We start from the raw sequence: 19,516 nt of genomic DNA, 5'->3' as shown, positions 1-19,516 counted from the left end.
AATGGACGCTCACATGTTGGGGTTCTTGGTTTCTTTTCCTGAAGTCAATCAGATCAAATAATTAACAATATGTATTTTTGGACGCTCAAGACGTATTAATCTTTACTACATAATAAATAGGCTTTGCTAACTCAAGACGTATTAATCTTTACTACGTAAATGAGAGAGGCTTTGCCGAGTTAGCCGAATAAACTGTCATGGTGTTCCCACTTTTTGTCCCTTTCTGCTTTGTTTTTTTGTTATTTTTTTGTCTTTTTCAGTTTTAATAATGGTTTTGTCTCTCTGACCCGTGTGTAACACGTGCTCAATGCTAGTGCAACAGAAAGTACCCGTCTATCACTCAAAATACTGAAAATAATGTCCAAGTTCATCATTATGCCAGCAAATTTCAATGCTATTTTCTTTTGATAATTTGATTTCTCTCCAAACGATCCTTCTGATCATATTTTATTGGACGTTATATCGATCCATTCAATTGCATATATTATCTGATTATCTAAATTATAAGATTATAACTCAGATTTTGATAAGGAAGTACATAATCTAGGATACGATTTACCGATTTATTACAAATGTATGACACAGTGAATCTAAAAGCTATTGTGCTTTTAGCAAAAATAAATGCTATGTTTTTTTTTTTTTGGTAATTAAAAAGCTGTGTTATCTTTAGCCAAAAAAAAAAAAGGCTATTGGGCTAGATAGGTAGGCCTCAATATGCCCATTATTATTGAATTATGCAATTTACATATATTATAGGATCCCATCTAATCCATCTATATAACAAAGAAGGGTGGTGTGGGGCCGTAGGGCCTCCATCTTATGGTCCAAACACTTTCTTAACATTTTATGATGCTTGTGACATGGCTAATCCAACTATTTTAAGGGTTTGTGCAATTTGTTAAACTAAATTAAGTATCATGGGATCTATCAAAAATCACCTTTTTTTTGGTAATTAAAAAGTTATCAACAATTGGCCTCAATATGCCCATTATTAGTTTTTAATATTATTGGATCCCATCCAAATTTGTTATGGGCCTCCATCCATCTTATGGTCCAAACACTTTCTTAACATTTTATGATTGGCTAATCCAACTTTTTAAGGGGTGGCAATTTGTTAAAACTAAATTTTTGTTGTGTCAACAATTCTATTTGGATTTAAAATGTGGCGCCCAAAGGTGCTTGCATCTATGCCAGACTTGGACGGATATCGTTGAAGGCTGGACGGATATGCGATGCATGAAGCATACAGATCACGGACGACAAATACTAATATTATATATTGGAGGGTTATGCAATCATCAGTTCATACATTAGAGTATTAGACGCATCTTGAAGGATGACCCAAAGGCTCAAACCTTTTAGCTAAATCGCTGTTGTCCACAAAATATCCTGATAATGTTCCTTTCGTGTAGGTTGCAATAATTGGCTATGTAGAAATTACAGGCAGGTTTTACTTCATTGTTTACATATGCATATCATCAATTGCCTGATTCAACGATGTTTACACTAAGTTTTCCATCTCAATTCAACCTTATAAACTTCTCTTTACTTTGAAGAGATGTTCAATATAAAACGATTCATTTTTCAAATCAAAGATGCCCTGATACTAAAGGTGTCCATCGGTACCCGTTTAACCGGAATCAGAACCATAAAAAAAATCATGGTTTCAGTTTATATTTTTAGGAACAGTTTAAAAATAGATACTAAAAAAACCGGACCATATAGAACCGGAATTGAATGGTTTTTTAAATAAAAAAACCGAATCAGAATCGAAACCGAACTGGAACCGAACGTTATCGTATTTTTAATATAAAAACACTAGCCTCATGCCACGTGCATAGGCACGTGGAACAATCTCAAGCCCCACCATTATTTTTCTTTCTAATTTTAAATTAGCAGTTCTAGAGTACGTCTGTTGCACCGATACGCATAAATCTGAGCCCTTGCACAGTACTTCGTAATGCAATACACCCGTACTTTTTGGTGTGATGAGTGGCTTACATTAACTACGCTACTCTCTCTCCTATGCACACTAGATTTTCTCATTTTAAATTTACAATAGAAGTGAATTACTACTTTACCTCTATGAGCAATCATTTTTCCAGCCCTAGAGCCCACCAAGCCTATACGTTTGCTAGAAAACAAATTTGACAATTGTGAAAATACAATTTCGCCCCTAAAAAAGATAGGAAAAACCAAAAGAAATTGTGAAATTACCAAAATGCCCCTATGTCCATACCAATCACTATTCACTCGACCCCTCATTTTTCTATATATTAAAGATATCAAAATAAAGAATATAAAAACTCAAAACGTTCATTTATATACTACTAAATTTTATTTATTAGTGTAATAATATGTAGTTTTCATAGTATTTAATATTATAAACAATATAAAAATAAATCTTACAACCTTAAATATATGGTTTTATTTAACGTTTTATTGAATGACAGAATTATTTATATCAATATTTAAAAAACGACTCGTTCGTGCAATATTTTTGTGTTTTTAGTACACATTTTTTAATAAAATCAATAAAAAATGTGTGTAAATAGTGAATATCTTAAGAGCCGAAATGAAGAACTAGAACCAAAAATGTCACACCCCAAATTTTCAGAAAATTTAAAATAGAGAATTATTCAAGATATAATTATCTCAATCGTCGCCCTATTCAATCATCTGAAAACTCAGGATGAAACGAAACCCTAATAACATATTATCAACCACGATATTAAAATATGAGATCAAATTTAAAACCAAAAGGACCAATCCTTCAATTATATTATTAAACTTCAAAGAAACTAACCAACTCTATTACATCTGTCTTAAAAACAAAACCGTACACTTCAGAAAAACTTAAATCAAAAGACTCCAAGAGCAAATCCAAATCATGTGTCCTCATCCACTGCACTACCATCTATGTTTCCAAGAATACACCCACGTTGCAAAACAAAACAAACATGAGTCAACAAATTGAATTTGTTGGTATGAGTAAGACTAAAATAAAAACAATATGTTCAATATTTCAAATAAAAGAATATACTATTACAATCATTTAAACTTGGAAGACAAGTTAGTTCCGTTTTCTCAAAATGGCATGTAGTTTCTTCCCAAGTAGGGGTGTGCACGGGTTGGGTCGGTTTTGGGCTAAAACCGACTACCGAACCGACCCAATCGGTTTATGCAATATTGTAACCAAACCGACCCGACCCTATAGACTCAACCGACCCACAACTGACCCGACCAGATTCTGTTCTAACCGATGCCCGACCAAAACCGACTATTGGTCGGTTTACCCGATTATAACCGACCCGACTCAATAACTTTGAGGGTTCTTATTTGAATTTTTTTTTATGGGAAATGGTTCCTGGGCAGTGATGGTGATTACAAGCCATGAACTGTTCTCAGTTCTCACTACTGCAGAAGGAATCACGAACAAACTGGAAAGAACCGATTCTGCAGATTTAGCCGTTCTACAGAAAGTTTTAATTTTATGGGCCTGATTTTTATTGATCATGCAGAGGCGTTCGGACCTTCGGGCCGATAGTTTGAGAACTGATACTTAAATAAAGTGCCAGTGATTTCCTTTGATGTGAGACTTTGAGTTTGGAGATGCACTTGTCATTCATATTTGCCTCTCCAAATTGCATTCGTTTCCCCTCCAAATTGCATTCGTTTTCTCGCACACAAGAAAAACTGTACATAGCCTAACCCATTCAATACAGCATTATATAAATAAGAACTGTTCTTAAGGTACAGAAGATACCCTCTTAACTATGGCGTAGGGAAGCAAGGGATTTCCACACTCGTGAACAGCTGAAGGAAAAAGAAAAAGAAAATTCCTGCAAGACTATTATGGATTATGGATTTGCTGAATTGTAAACTTGAATCGAACACAATTTCGAAAAGCAAAGGGACCGCGACGAAAAGCAAATAGCGAAATTCTTCCATCATATAACCAAAAACCAATAGCATCGACAAAGGCCAAAACTATCCACACAAGCCACAGCTATCAAAACAAAAGCTATCCACATGATCTACATCTATCTGCCTATCCACATCATCAAGTTCTAAGCACAACTGCATTTCATAACAAACAAAAATAATCCAACTTATTCAAGTTCACAAATAGACATAGTGAATGAACTTCACAAAAATAAACTTAAAACCGATTACCAATCAATTTCTCCGTAACATTCGCAGCATTAGGCTCAGAAGAAGTCGATCCAAATAATTCTGCAAAAAAAAAAAGAACACAAGCATATACATACGTAAGTCGAACTACATAAGTACATATTTTAACATAAGAAAATAACGATAGACTAAACATTGCAATGCAAATTATTACCTCCATCTAGTTTATCATATTGCTCGATATCATCCATTGACTGTCGAAGATTAATTGGAATTGATGGAGAACGAAGCCAATCTTGTGCACAAATAAGGGCTTCCACCGTGTTAGGAGCTAACGAACTACGGAAAGGGTCAAGTATCGCCCCGTGCTAAATGCAGACTCAGAAGCTACGGAAGATATCGGAACTGCCAAAACATCACGTGCAACAAGAGAAAGGATCCGAAACCTAGAAGCATTGATCTTCCACCAACCCAAAATGTCAAACTTATCCCCACCAACTTCATTAGTTTCAGCCAAAAACCTCTCAACCTCAGACTTATTCTGTAAGTTATCTTCCTCTAGCAAGTGTTGCTGAAATTCGGCGGCTAGTATAGTAGGATCTTGCTCATCATCATCAACATCCATTCGGCTTGCTGTTTGGCTCACGTTCATATCAATAGGTGGCTGATTTGAAGAAGAATAGTGCCCAACATACCACTCATACAACGCAACCAAAGCATCTTTCACTTTCTTTGCTTCATCATTAGCTTTAGTTTCTTCATACAACTGTTTGAAGGAATACGACACATACTTCATCTTGAAGCGGGGATCAAGCACAACACCAACATATAACAAAATGTTAATCTTATCCATATCCCAATACTTATCAAATTTAGTTTGCATACGCAGCGCCATTGATCTCAAACGTGCATCCTCACTTCCATTAAACTGAATCAATTTCTTCTGAACAATTAGAATTTCACTAAAGAAATTATTCGAGGTAACATAACGAGAACCTGAAAATCGCAATGTTGCCTTATAGAAAACTCTTAGAAATTTCACAAATAATCTCGCACTATTCCAATCAGTTAAGGTTGGAGGCCCCTTGATCTTGTCATCATCAAAGTAAAGGGTGTACTGTGGGTCTTCAAGCTCCAATATCTCAAAGGCACTTTGGAACTTCTCAGCAACTTCTAACATCATGAATGTCGCATTCCATCTAGTTGCCACATCTAAGCATAAAAGTTTGGTGCACTCTATTTGTTCTTCCTTCACACACTCCTTGAATCTGGCCAACCTAGATGGAGATGACCTCACATACCTCACTGCAGTACGTACTCGGAAAATAGCATCATTAACATCTTTCAGGCCATCACAAACAATAAGATTCAGGATGTGAGCACAACATCTCATATGTAAATACTTATGTTCCATAACGGTGTCTTTCCCAATTTTTTTGCTTTTCTTCAAGTAATCAATGGCAACAGAATTAGAACTTGCATTATCAGCGATTCTGATAAAAGACTATGGACACCCCAATTAAGAAGACACTTTTCTACCATCTTTCCAATGGTCTCACCTTTGTGATTTGGAACTAGACAAAAATTCAGAATCCTTTTTTGTAAGTTCCAATCACTATCGATGAAATGAGCAGTCAAAACCATGTAATTTAAGTTTTGAATAGATGTCCAAGTGTCAGTTGTTATACATATTCTATTACCATGCAGAAAACTCTTTAACTTTTCTTCTCTCCCCATGTAAGTTCAATGCAATCCCTACCAACTTGAGTCCGATAGGGCAAATTTGTGAACTTGGGTTGTATAACCTTCACAAAATGTCGAAACCCTTCACCCTCCACAAAACTAAACGGCAACTCATCAATAATAATCATTCTAGACAGAGCATCTCTACAAGCTTTTAAGCTAAAACTAACAGCAACAAGCTCTTTATCTTTGAAAGACAATATTTGTTGTGATTTATCAGCCACCACCTTATTGTTAGGATTTTTCTTACATACTTTCATATGACTCAACATATTAGAAGTTCCACTACTTTTCGAAGCACAAGCATAACTAACAGGGCAATAATTACATTTGGCTCTTGGATTTTTGGGATCACAACTCTCTATCTTATGAAAATGATCCCAAGCAGGGGAAGATAAGGATTTTCTTTTATTACCTGCCATAGTAGGATCGACCGTATCCGTAGGATTTTCGACAGTTGACTGTAGAGATGGACCATCACTAGGAACCTCAGTAGAAGCCATCTAATAAAAATGACACATATTAGCAATCGAGATAAAACAAAAAGCCTGTGATAGATCGATAAATTTAGCAAGTGTGAAAGACTGAAAGTGCATTCATTTATATTTAATTGTGGAAAGTGGGGAACCATGCGACAAATAAATTGAATCGAGATATGTAGTCAATGAGAAAGTGGTCACCATTTCATGAGCTTGAGAAGCTTTCGTCAATGTTCTATACGTACTATGTGTTGTATAGATTATAGAACACCATTTTGTAATTCATGGAGTGGAAATAGTTTTGTTTCAGCACCTTGAGTATAATTTGCACATCATTACACAGGAGTTAAATATCATGTATATGATTATACATTTATACTGGATTCTCTCTTTCTTGATAGATCACTGACTCGCAAAAGGTATTTTGGTCTTTTTAGTGTTAGTAAGTAATCAAGCAAAAGAAGTTAGCATGGTAACACATTCATCTTGCATTTTCGAAAGTACATATATATATATATATATATATATATATATATATATATATATATATATATATATATATATATATATATTGTCCGATTCACATAATTTGCCTATTGAGGTATTGTATACAGTAGCTAGAGTGTAGGGATAATCACCAAATTCCTATGCTTGTGGGGCAACAATCTATCGCTATAGCCTATTTATCAGCACTCTTCTTTTCCATTTTTTTGTGTCTAATGCCTAGAGCTCTTAGGAACTCTACACTAGCAGATCCTACCAAGTGGCAAGTACCATGTAAGTCTTGCCAATATACTTTGCAACCACAAGCTGTCGACAATATCGATTGCTAGAGAATCAGCTACATGTTGTTGAACACCAGCGTCGTATCCCCCAACAGTCAACCTTTCTCCCCCATGTAACCGTACTATAGCTGCGGCTAATATTGCTGTTGCCATTGGAAAACTGTATCTCAAACTGAACGGATTCCTTGGAACACTATCCTTCTCTATTGGCCACCATTTCATGATCAAAACCCATGTACATTTGAACTATTTTGTAATAAGTTTTAATTGATGGCTCGTATTAAGATAGCAGACGAAGAGATGAATACTACAGGGCAAAGAAGAAGATCATATTTTGGATCTCCAGTTTTTGAGAGAAACACATAAACAAAAAACAAAAAAAAAAAAAAAAGAAAGAAAGAAACCAAATAATTAGTTATTACCTTTGTTGATGGTGCTGACTGCTGACTGATGGAAGAGTGGTGGAGGAATGGTGGCGGCTAGACTGGTGGGGATGTAGCGGCTCAGCCCTAGTTAATGGGTTTTTACTTTTTACTAATTGGTAATTTGGTACGATACATTTCTAATTTTCTACTAATCTAGTGAATTAAGATATTGCGGATCGGGTCGGTTATTTTCGGGTATACCAAATCCAAACCGAGCACCGAACCGACCCTGTCGGTTTTGCCATTTAACAAACCGACCCGAACCGTCTTAAATGGATAACTGACCCGTGTAGCTCGGGTCGGGTCGGATCGGTCGGTTTAGTCGGGTACACCGGTTTTATGCACACCCCTATTCCCAAGTAATATTTCACCCCCAATATACAATTCCAAAAATCTCATATAACAGTACTCATCATTCCCACTTTCCAAAATAACTCACAGCATAAATACCACTTACATTCCACTTATTAAATATACATATGATAACCTAATTAAATATGAATTTGATACACCATACCTTTAAGCCAACACGTCGTCTTAGGGTAGGATATTTACGTCCCTGCATAAAAGATTAATAGATCCTACCTTCCTGCAAAACAGAGTTAGACATCACAATAAAATAATTTATCTCAGCCAGTCAAATTTCCATTCATAATCAAACCTTATTTAAGACATTTAAGTCTAATTGATACAACCTGGTTCGTCCCGCATATTCGGGGAATACCACTTATCATAATACCTATACGAAGGGTAGTCATTCACATGACATCATTACATCATAAAGTTTCTACATGCATAACTATAGATCTCAGACTATCACAAGTTATTAATATTTTCGTAATAACATATCAAGTTATAGTTATTTTGCAATCATATAAAAGATCACAAACATTCACACTTCACATCCATAACATCACACAAATTTACATATTTTTTGTTCATTTAATTCCACAATGTATCTTATTTATTAATCACTTATTGACTGACCTTACCTTTAGTTCCTACTCCACGATTTGCACTTCACACATTTGCCAAATCACACATACCCGTGTGCCTCTCTCACGCCGAGTACCACTACAAGACATATGTCCCAAGCAGGGATATCGCCTCCAGGAACATATTTACATTTTGCAAACTCATAACTTGTGAATCACAGCCATCTCTGGGCTTTCCATTTGCATAATCACCGCCTTTTATGGGCATTAAATATCTCAGGTCATTCATGGCACATTCAATGAATACCTTGGGTCATTTCCACCACATTAAAGGAATATCCATCATACACTAACAGGTCATTAATGGTACATTCAATAAATACTTTGGGTTATTCCCACCACATTCAAGGAATACCCATCATAATACTAACATGTTGTACGCACAAAAATGTGTACCTAGATCTATGCAATTGATTTTAGAGTCGTCACTAACTTAGGAAAAGTTGAGTAAAACCTATGTGAAGGACTAACCCTCAAAACTAGATGATTATTGGGTTCGGGAGTCAAGGTGCGATGCAGGAAGGTATTAGGCACCCACATTCACCTGGTAAAAACCAACCTTACTTCTATTGAGGTGTAAAGTTTTGAGATGGGAGAACGGAGAAAGCTTGAAAATTAACCTACCAAGTTGGATGATCTTCACTAAATTATTTAAAGACTAATAACTATATGCTATATAAAACTAAAAAAAAAATAACCTAATATGCAATGCTACATGAAACAAAAGAGAAAAGAAAGATGTCACCTTGTTTGAAATGTTTCTCATACTTGATTGTAGATTGATTGACTGATTGTTGATCTTGATTGATTGTTGATGAATGATGATGATGAATTTGATTTTGAATTGACAACTTTGATTTTTGGATTGAAACAGGTGATTTGGGAGAAAAAGAAGAACACTCAAGAAAAGAAAACTACTAGGCTATTAGCTCTGAATAACTAGTTCTAGATTATTAACTTCGAAATACTAGCTCCAGATGTCTTTTTTGTGGGTGAATGAGACCCATATTTATAGCTTTTTGGGATGGATTTCAAAATGGTAATGAGTTTGATCCAATGCTGAGTATTGATTAAGAAAAATCCAATAGCTTGATATCTTTTTGGTTGCACCTCTTAAATCTGGCCCTTGATTCAAAAGGTGGGATAAGGGGTGCGATCTTGACCCTTGGTTTTTGGATATTTTAGATGGATTAGGGCAAAAAATCAAACCCTACACGTCCTCAATGAGCCCATAATCCAGGGTTTCCAAACATGGCTTAAAAATGGCATATTCTCTAGAATATTCTTGATTTTTGGGATCAAATCAAATCAAACAAATAAGGAAGGTTCTCTAGGTTTTTGGAAGCTTGAGAATGATCTAGAACCCTAATGAATTCAAATTTCTCCTTCAAATTTGGAGGTGATACTACCACCACCTAGAGATGCTCTTACAACACTAAGAACCGGACCTGAATCAGAGTGTTGACACCCCTACCTGAAACTCCTTATAATCGTTAAACCGTGTAGGGTTGATATCAAAACATCACACAAATTCTTCGTAAAATTGAGGCAAGACCTTCACTTATGAAAAAATTGTCTACGAAAGAAGTTACAAGTAGGGATGTTCATGGGCCGGTTCCGGTTCGGTTCTTATCGGTTTTGGTTTTGGTTTTGGTTTTGGTTTTGGTTTTGGTTATATTTTTAACGATTCCTACTAGGTTCGGGTCTTTCGGTTTTTTCTTATATTTAGAAAATCCAAATCCATACCCATTAATTAAGTCGGTTCTAGTTTGGGTTTCGGTTCCTTCTCGGATTATACATTATTATTGCTAAAATTATTTTTTTTACTTATGTAATCAATATTAAAGTTGGTTTTTAGTGCAATAATAACACTTGCAGCCGATATTTTTGTCCACTCAAATGAAGTAATGGTCCTAAATTCAATAATTTTTCAAATTTTTCTAAAAGATTTAAGTACAACTCATAAATTGTACGTACGCGTGTATTTTACAAACACGTGTACATTATAATATACGTACATATGTCATATATATAATAAATACATGTATCACAATTATATTGTTAGTTAGCATTGTACGTATTCATTATCCTATACTAGCAAGATGCACGTGCTATGCACGCGATGTTAAAAAAAAATTGCCGAAAAGTGTAAACATAATTTTACTTCGCCATTTTTTATTAATCTTCAAATTGGGTTTTTTGGAAGCTAGCAAATTTGTAGAGAAAGCACACAATTTTTTTTTGTAGGAGAGTGTGTACGTACGTGTGTTGTGTCTTGAACTGTCAATAATTAGGCCACCTAATTAAACGGGAAACCTGATTCTACTCACATGTTGTGACAATATATGAAACTTCAGGATCTCTCGATTAACAGCAGGCTAATGGATTTAGATGAAGTATAGTAAATAAAAAACAGTTATAGAAAGGCATAAAGCAAGGTACGTACAGATTCAAGTATGAATGAGATTTACTGATGAGTAGCCGAAAGTAAAATGTGTATACGTGGTTGGTCTGTGTAAGCAGAGGCCTCTTGCGGTGTGCTAACTCTTTCCCACCGATGGGGGACTTCAGACTGAGAGTTCACAAATGCGTAATTGTTTTCAATAAGTAATCCCCCGTTATGTTGGCTCTCCATGTGAGTTTTAATAGCAGAAGGGAAACCTTTTACAAAAGATGCATCTTTTGTTGGTGTTAGAGAAACCAGTTGAGGTCCAGTACACTGAACTGGTATACTTTCATCATATTTTTGACTTGTCCTTAACCAATGCTCATGAAACCCCACTGCTACTTCCTCCGTCGGATCAAGGCAGTTACAGTGCCGTAGATCTGAAGGCAGTTGCGACTTCTCTAATGAGATTAAGCAAGGGAGATCAGCTTGGGGCATGGTAATAGTGACTGCAGGCCTCAGGCGAAATCAAGACGTTTCAGAACTATGGATTGCCAGTCCGACTTTAAAAACTAATGGCTGGGGCAGTATCAAGTTGGCAAAATGGTGGTTTCGTGTACAAAGTGAGTGACAATTGTAATATTTGTGACTTCTGTCTCTGGCTTGATGTTCTTGCGAATCTCAGATGCGGAAATGGAGATACCCAAGGAGATCGGACTGGTATAGTATAAGTGGATCAGTTCATTCAAATACCCATTAATCCAACTTCCCAGACGTATAGTTCGGAATTGTAGAGTTCAGATTCTTTAAATTCGAAAATCAAGTTATTGTTAAGGTGGTGAACGACTTAGTTTCCCTCAGCTAGTTCAACTACAGCAGCCCTTATTCCTTCAACATCTGTCTCAAAGATCAAAGCCCGAGGCTCGCCGAGCTGGTTCAATTTGAGGAAGAACTGCTTCAGATCAAAACTTAAAATAAGGGACAAAAGAATCAAAAGAAGTTCACAGTAACGGATACCCAGATACGACCTGTTTTCCCATTAAGACATGCTAACAGAACTAAAAAATCCCTAAAAGACAACTCACTATTTTATGAACCAGGTACGAAAACTCAAGTTTCAGTAACTTTTTCTTATTCATCCAAAATGACATTGTTCAGTGCTTTTGGTGAATGCTTATGCCACAACCAAGGAACTTAACAAAGGTATAGCAAGAGTCAACCAAATTCCTAAGCTAATCAAATCAATCACAAATGGCGAACCTTTAAGTAATGTTTGTGTAATACGGAACCACTTCAAATTCAGTGCTTCTCACTAACAATTCTCTCTTGTAAAAGAACCTCTCCCAGGTTCAAGTACTGCACAAAACAAAATTTGATACGGACAGCAGACCTACAGAAGGAAAGAGGTGTGTATAATTAACAATAGCAATAAGGTTTACATGCCAGTATCCGAAAAAAAAATGGGCTGAAAAAAATGCATGAACATGAATTGTACCTTCAAATTCAAAAGGTTATATAAGCAGATCAACTCTGTAGCACTGTAGATGATATGCGAGCGGCAAACCTCTGGACCATGCGGATGTTTTAGTTTGTCAAGGGAAAACCAAGTTCACACCTTACGAAAAATGATTTTTTTAACTACATATATACGAAAAGTAAATATATAGAAGGATATCTTCTCCTCATAGATGGGATGATTCAGCATCAGCAGATTATTGTTGCTAACAATAGCACGAACCAGTAGCTCCTTGGCCTCCTCGTGTTTCTTTTTCAACATGTTACATATCTGCAACTCTGCAAGAATAAAATCAGATCTGATATTGCAACAGTGTAAAACTATAAAATCCAGCTATTTCTTGTGTGAATAAGTTACCAATAATAAATATAAAATATAAAATACTTCATGAACAGATAGCTTGAGTTTATATAATATGTTGAAGCAGTCTACATAAACACAACAAAAACAAAAAACAGGTTGGAATGACTTAGAAGATGAGCATTTCGACAACAACTAAATCGCGATGCCCCCTCCTTTTGCCTTTAGAATAAATATAAATCAAAGTTTGAGGTTGTTCCCTAAAGAAAAGAATGTCTTCCCCTGGGGCCAGGTAAGTTAAGTAAGGACGTTGCTCGGGGATTTCACTCAGAATTGAACCATGGGTAGGGTCGATCCCTTCTGTCCTTACTCCAGAAAATAGCTGTGGTTAGGCCTGGAAGCCTTCATCAGAGAGTCGTGAACAGGCAAATGAAGTTAAGATCACAGCTTCTCCTTCAATTCCCATCTCTCAAGCTAAAGATAAGGAACTAAGGTAAGGCCTTGGACTGCTTGTTGGTAAGTCAGAGACAGCAGCAAATTCAATGGCAGCGGATGCATCAATTGCAGCAGACGCTGAGGCTTCTCTTCCGGTGGTGCAAATTTCAGAAGTTCGTTGTCAATAAGATCTTGCACCAGGTTTATCAGATTGTAACATCTATCAGTCTAGTGCCCTGCTCCTCCCATGTGATATGCACGCCTGGTATTAGGATTATGATTCTGGGAGGTGGATCGATAATCGCCAGGAGGTATGGGTGTAAGCTAATCGGCTTCCGGCATCTGCGGAAGCAATTTGATAATGATGATAGAGGAAGAAGGTGGAATGCTTTCGATGCAGTTAGCTACTTGCCTCAGGTTTCACTATCGAGCTATCAAAAGAGAAAGGAGATCATACTCTTAGACGTTACGCTCCGTCCTCCTTCTAGATAGAGGAGGAACCTCGATTCACTCCCCTTAGAGAACTGCAAGCTAGTTACGGAAGTGAGGCTACATCCTACTTCCCAAAAGGGAAAGCCCAATCTAATACATTATTTTCTTTCCTTATCTGTTATAAACTTCAAAAGAGAAACTACAGCAAACTCAAGGAAGTTAATCAAACTACGACAACTCTCTAGGAACATCCATTTAAGAAGGAATAACCAGCTTAGAGAGTTTACAGGCAATAACTAACAAAGGAAAGAAGAAGCGAAAATCCATAGGAAGTTATGGCATTAGATCTTTTGATAATCACTCTGTTGTATAACTCAAATCTGAAAGACTATTTCTCCAGACCCCACAGATGAGGCCGGTTATTGAAACTGGTTGAAAACTTTTTACAGAGAACAACTTTTCGGAATGGTCCCTACTTCCAAGCATGATCTAGCAAGATTGTAACACATCTGCAAACAGGCCATTCCACAAAAATCGCGAAATTTTGGGTACTTGCATAATCTCTAAGCGGAGTAAACCACAGCAGACCTACCCAAGGACTAAACCAAAACTGCCCAACCTACTTACACATTAATTTTTTTGCTAAATTAACAACTATAGCTACAACCCTCATGCGTGGTGGCAAAAGTATTAATTCCAATGAAGTAAAGAAGTAAATAACAAATTGAGTATTCTAAAACAGGGAATACAAACAGAGGGATACATTAAGAAATTTCGAAATCGGAGGAACGACATTAATGTCACATGTGATTGAAAGACAATAAATGGCTGTTTAGGGAGCATTCGCATGGGACTGAAAGGCTTAGGGAGAAAATAGTCTCCACATAAATGGCTGTTTAGGATTTAAAATTCAGAGGTTGTTGTATGACACATCACTGCATATAGTACAACATAATCAGTTCCGTTGTTCCACAGCCAAGGAAAGGATCACTGGATTGAATAGATGGAGATTAAAACTTCCCTTAAGTCATAGATATACATGTTCTCCACAATATAAAATATGTTAAATGGAGACAGACAAAGCATAACAAAAAGAATTGAATAACAATACATACATGGTAGCGATTTCATCAGAAAGCTAATTTGATGGTATTGATCCATGTAGCTGGTTCCAGCTGAGATCTCTGGAAATTGAATGTCATAACCAAAGTAAATATACCCATCAGCAATTACTAAAATGCAGCTTATCTCAACCCGTGGAAGGGGTGAGATTAACCATTGATTCATTCTACGATAAGAAACTGAAGAAGTTACCAGCGAAACGCACAAACTTACAAGTAGCCAAGACTTGGTATTCTGCTTAGGTCTTGAACAGGCCCTTGCAAGCTGCAGTTACTAAGACGACTGGTAAACCAAAGGAAGGTCGAGTGAAATAGTTTTAAAAAGTAGATTTTAAACAAATGCATCGGATATTGCTTTGCTACAACGGATATGGCTTTGATGCGATCCAAGCATGTACACAGTTTATTTACGTAGATTTTAAAAGCACAGGAACGACATTGATCTAATGTGTGATTCGAAGAAAATAAACATAGCTACAGAGCTCCAAATGAGCATCTGCATGGGCCTGAAAGGCTTAGGGATAAAATAGTCTCCACAGAGATGGCCTTATAGGATTTAAAAATGAATAAGAATTGCATGACAGAAATAAAATGTAGCTACATTCTCGCTAACTAAAACAGTAGTCCAAATAGGATGGACGTGGTTTTAACTGATTATATCATACAACAATCATAGTCAACAATTAAGCATAGTTTTAACGGAAGCAAGAACTGATCCTACATGCAGAATACTATCGTAAGAAAAGAAGGAAAAATACGAAGGTACAAACCTATGCAATCGTGATAGAAATCCTTAAGTTCCAGTACAACTTCGATCCTATAAAGCGAGAACACTCATTTTAGGAAAAAAAAAAAAAATGCCTAACTGATCGGAGAAGAAAAAAAAAATGATAAACCTTTAACTATTATCAAAAGAAGATTTAACAAAAGATGTGACCAATCTGAGTGTCCTTTAGAACTCCGACTGTTTGACTGGAGAGACACAGACATGATCTGGACAGTTTGTACCCAATTGAGGGGTGATCATATGGGTAAGTAAAAACACACGAAGGAAATAATGCAAAAAAAATAACCCATCTCATGAGATAGTGATTCAGTAATTTACTCAACACTAATCTCGTTTGTAACTCGATATACGGAAGTGGGATGGGCAGGGCTTATGATTTCTGACTTTGTATAATATGTGTTGTACATTAACGTTTTATCTCAGAAACAGTTCTAAAATTGCAGAAAATTGCTAGTAAATCATCATAGCCAAAACTGCCAAATGAACTTCATTATAAGGCTTGACAATGTTCTCTGATCAAGGAAGTTACCGATTTTTTTTAAGGTTTCCTTTGCAACATAATTTCCAATCTTTCAATCGATGAAGAATAACAATTTTACTCCACTACAGCACAAAAGCTTTCTTCTAAATGCAAGGAACCTTCCACCAAATGATCTCAGAACAGGAAGTCAAGTGCTTCCCTTCAAGAGTGATTTATCTCAGCTCTCTTTCCAAACCTTGAAATTTGAAATAAAAGATTCATTGTCTGATTTCTTTCATCTTCTTTGTTCTTTTGATTTTTTTCTTGTTTTTCTTTATGGTTATTTTATCCGTACATGAGCATTATTTGAAAAGAAAAAAACAACAAAAACAAAAACAAAAACTGTATATAACTATATACTTATATAACTATATACTACATGTGAGGCTTTAAATGTTCGAAGTGGGACAATACTGTATATCTCAACATCCCATTCCGAGTTAAGTGCACTAGTTTCATGATCCACTAAGAGGATAGCCAATCGTAGCCACAACTTACAATTTTTAAATGTCAGAAGAAAATAGCAGCTAACCTTTCATCTTCTTCTTACAGCAGAACCCTGTGATGTGGATTGCTGAGTTTGGGAGTTTGGCTGCCCAGCCTGTTCCTCGGGCAAGGTCATAGCTTGGGTGAAGCCGTTCATCACTATCAAACCAAGAGGAATCAAGTACATCCACTACAACAAAAGAGGGAACAAAAGGAGGGGAAAGGAAAATGAGGTGTATTTGCTATATATGTAACCAGATCTGTAAACATCAAATTGAAAAGTCATTGATATGGAGAAATTCCCAGATCTGGTCATTGAATCGGCAGTAGAGATACAATTAGGGATATATGTTTTTGTTTTTGTTTTTTGGTTTTTAGCTTTTTTAAGAGAGGTAATGAGGGGAGATTTGAGAGAAGAAGAGACGTCTGGTTTCCACGATTTAAATTCGATATAAATGATAATAAATTCGACATTAATTTGAAGGGTAAGTCGCGAACAATTAAATAGTGGCGTATAGTTGATTTCCGACCTAAATTTACACATACATCCTTAAATTATTATGTAATCTTAAGGGTATAGATGGTACTAAATTATGAAATGACTAAGTAGTCCTTCTTAAAGGCATTGAATAATTGATTTTAATTCTTTATCAAGGGCATTTCATGGTAGGAAAAAGGTTGGTCTAATTTAAAGGTCCATGTTAATTATGGTATACTATACTAATAGAGATATACACGTGTAATATATCAAGCACGTACATGCATATTAGTTAATATATACATTGTATTAGCTAATTCATAGTATACGTGAGGATGTTGACATTATTATTAACATTTATAATACACATATTTAATGTAATATTATAAAACATGTATTTAATAACACACAGTCACTATTATGTTATATATATATTTAGTAGACTTTTGCACCTAACAAACAAAAACTATATATATATATTACAATGTTTTGATTTGTCTTTAATACTAAACTTTATATATCAAAATCATAATAATTAGTTCCGGTTTCGGTTCGGATACCTATCGATCGGTTTTTTACTATTCGATTCTAACGGTTCTCATTCTTTATCGGTTCAGTTCTTGAAGACCCACTTTTAATGGGTCTAACATTTTATGATCCATAACCTTTATAAATGGTTTCGGTTTCGGTTTGGTTTCGAATAATTTTGGGGATAAAACTAAAAATGACAAAATTCCGAAATAATAAACCCAAAAGGCCACCGTTATTTCAAAAACACCATTTAGGACAATAGTTGACTTTGGAATTGAATGACTCAAATAGCCCCACAATTCCCCAAAAATACGATTCTATCCCTATTCATATACTACAAAATATCCCAAAACAAAACCCCAAACCCAAATTCGAGAGTGCGACTGAAAATACCGAAAAAACTTTCCCCAAATTTAAAAACCCACAATTGAACTCAAAGATGTCAATTTCTTCATCTAAAAGTGATCAAATTGAATGTGCTAATGATGACGGAATTGAAGAACTTTCTCACAATGTGGAATCAAAAGTAATTTTTGGTCATTTTTTGGTGAAGAAGAAGAACAAGAAGAGATCAATGAAGAAGAAACTGAAGATAATGAGAAAGTTTGTAGAATAGATTCATGCAAGTTTATTGTGCTGGAAGGTAAAGCTTATTGTGCTGAACATTTCACACAATTTGTAGAAAATTTAGAAGGCGAAGAAGATGACAAAGATGCTGGAAGTGAAGATGACACAGAAAATGACGATGAAGAGAGTGAATTTGATGAAGTGGAAAAAGGTTTTGAGGATGATGATGATGGAGAAACTGAGAGTGAAGAAACACTCGCGATAACAAATCTGCATCTCAATTTTTCATTTCATTTTGATATGCATCAAAATTAAATTGTTTCATGTGTTCTTGTGACAATTTTGGGTATGCACGCACTGCTGTGCATACCTAAATTCGTGAACACCCGAATTTAGGTATGCATTGACAACCATGCACACCAAATCTGCATGTGTTCTATGCTTATTCTTAACATTTCTTTTGCCTATTCATAACAAAGTTTATTTGCCTATTCATATGGGTATTTTGGTATAGTTGAAAAAAAATCATGGTATGCACAGTTATGAGTGCATACTATAGATTTGTATTGCTATTTTGCTTAGTTGAAAAATTCACGGTATACACAGTTATCAGTGCATACTATTGGTATTTTGCTCAGTTGAAAAAATCATGGTATGCACAGTTATTAGTGCATACATCAGATTTATAATGTTGTTTCGCTAAGTTAAAAAATTCACGGTATGCACAGTTATCAGTGCATACTATAGATTTGTATTCCTATTTTGCTCAGTTGAAAAATTCATAGTATGCACAGTTATCAGTGCATACTATAGATTTGTATTGTTATTTTGCTCAGTTGAAAAAATCATGGTATGCACAGTTATGAGTGCATACATCAGATTTATAATATTGTTTTTCTTATAATTTTTTAAATAAATGCTTCTTCAATACTTATGCAGGAACTTAAAAGGAAAAACATGATGGAGAAGTCAAAGAACAAAAGGAAGAAGATGGAATCTAGTGGCAACAATAGGAATAAGACAAAACCGGTTGGCAACAAAAAGAATAAGAGAACATAAAAAGAGGAAGAAGTTTAAGTGCTAGAGAAGAAAAAGCCTAAGGCAAAGATGCCACAATGCAGAAGCAATTTCAAATGGATGTATAAACTAATTGAAGAAAATAGGCCACGGATTACAGAGGAATACGTGATGGCAATGGAGAAAACGCCATTTTGGAGTATCTTTACCGCATTCTACAGTGGAAAAATTGTCAAAGGAAGTACTAAAAAGTCCTCCTAACAGATATTTAGTATCCTTAGAACCTACTCCCCAGATGATGATGCATTTGATATTGGAGGAAAACAGATTAGTTTGACTTTAAAGGATACAATTTTGATTCTTGGGCTGCCTCAAGGAC

General features: G+C 35.6%; 1 protein-coding gene and 1 long non-coding RNA gene across 2 annotated transcripts; both read right to left on the bottom strand.

Moving 5' to 3' along the window:
* Window positions 1-3,990: 3,990 nt before the first annotated feature.
* LOC147483163 (zinc finger BED domain-containing protein DAYSLEEPER-like) lies at window positions 3,991-6,405 on the bottom strand. The gene is given in 6 exon segments (XM_086579502.1): window positions 3,991-4,070; window positions 4,177-4,236; window positions 4,349-4,495; window positions 4,498-5,637; window positions 5,640-5,847; window positions 5,898-6,405. Coding segments are annotated over 6 exon segments (2,118 nt in total). The 5' UTR covers window positions 6,381-6,405.
* Window positions 6,406-12,521: 6,116 nt separating this feature from the next.
* LOC147483162 (uncharacterized) lies at window positions 12,522-16,945 on the bottom strand. Its single transcript, XR_015204526.1, has 4 exons — window positions 16,591-16,945; window positions 14,966-15,034; window positions 14,746-14,814; window positions 12,522-12,741 (listed from the first exon to the last, which is right to left on the bottom strand). It is a non-coding gene; the product is annotated as an uncharacterized LOC147483162 (long non-coding RNA).
* Between the last annotated feature and the right edge of the window lie 2,571 nt (window positions 16,946-19,516).

This window comes from Coptis chinensis, chromosome 8 (genome assembly GCF_015680905.1).
Source record: "Coptis chinensis isolate HL-2020 chromosome 8, ASM1568090v1, whole genome shotgun sequence".
NCBI lineage: Eukaryota > Viridiplantae > Streptophyta > Magnoliopsida > Ranunculales > Ranunculaceae > Coptis > Coptis chinensis.
This window is presented reverse-complemented; position numbering and strand designations above follow the sequence as displayed.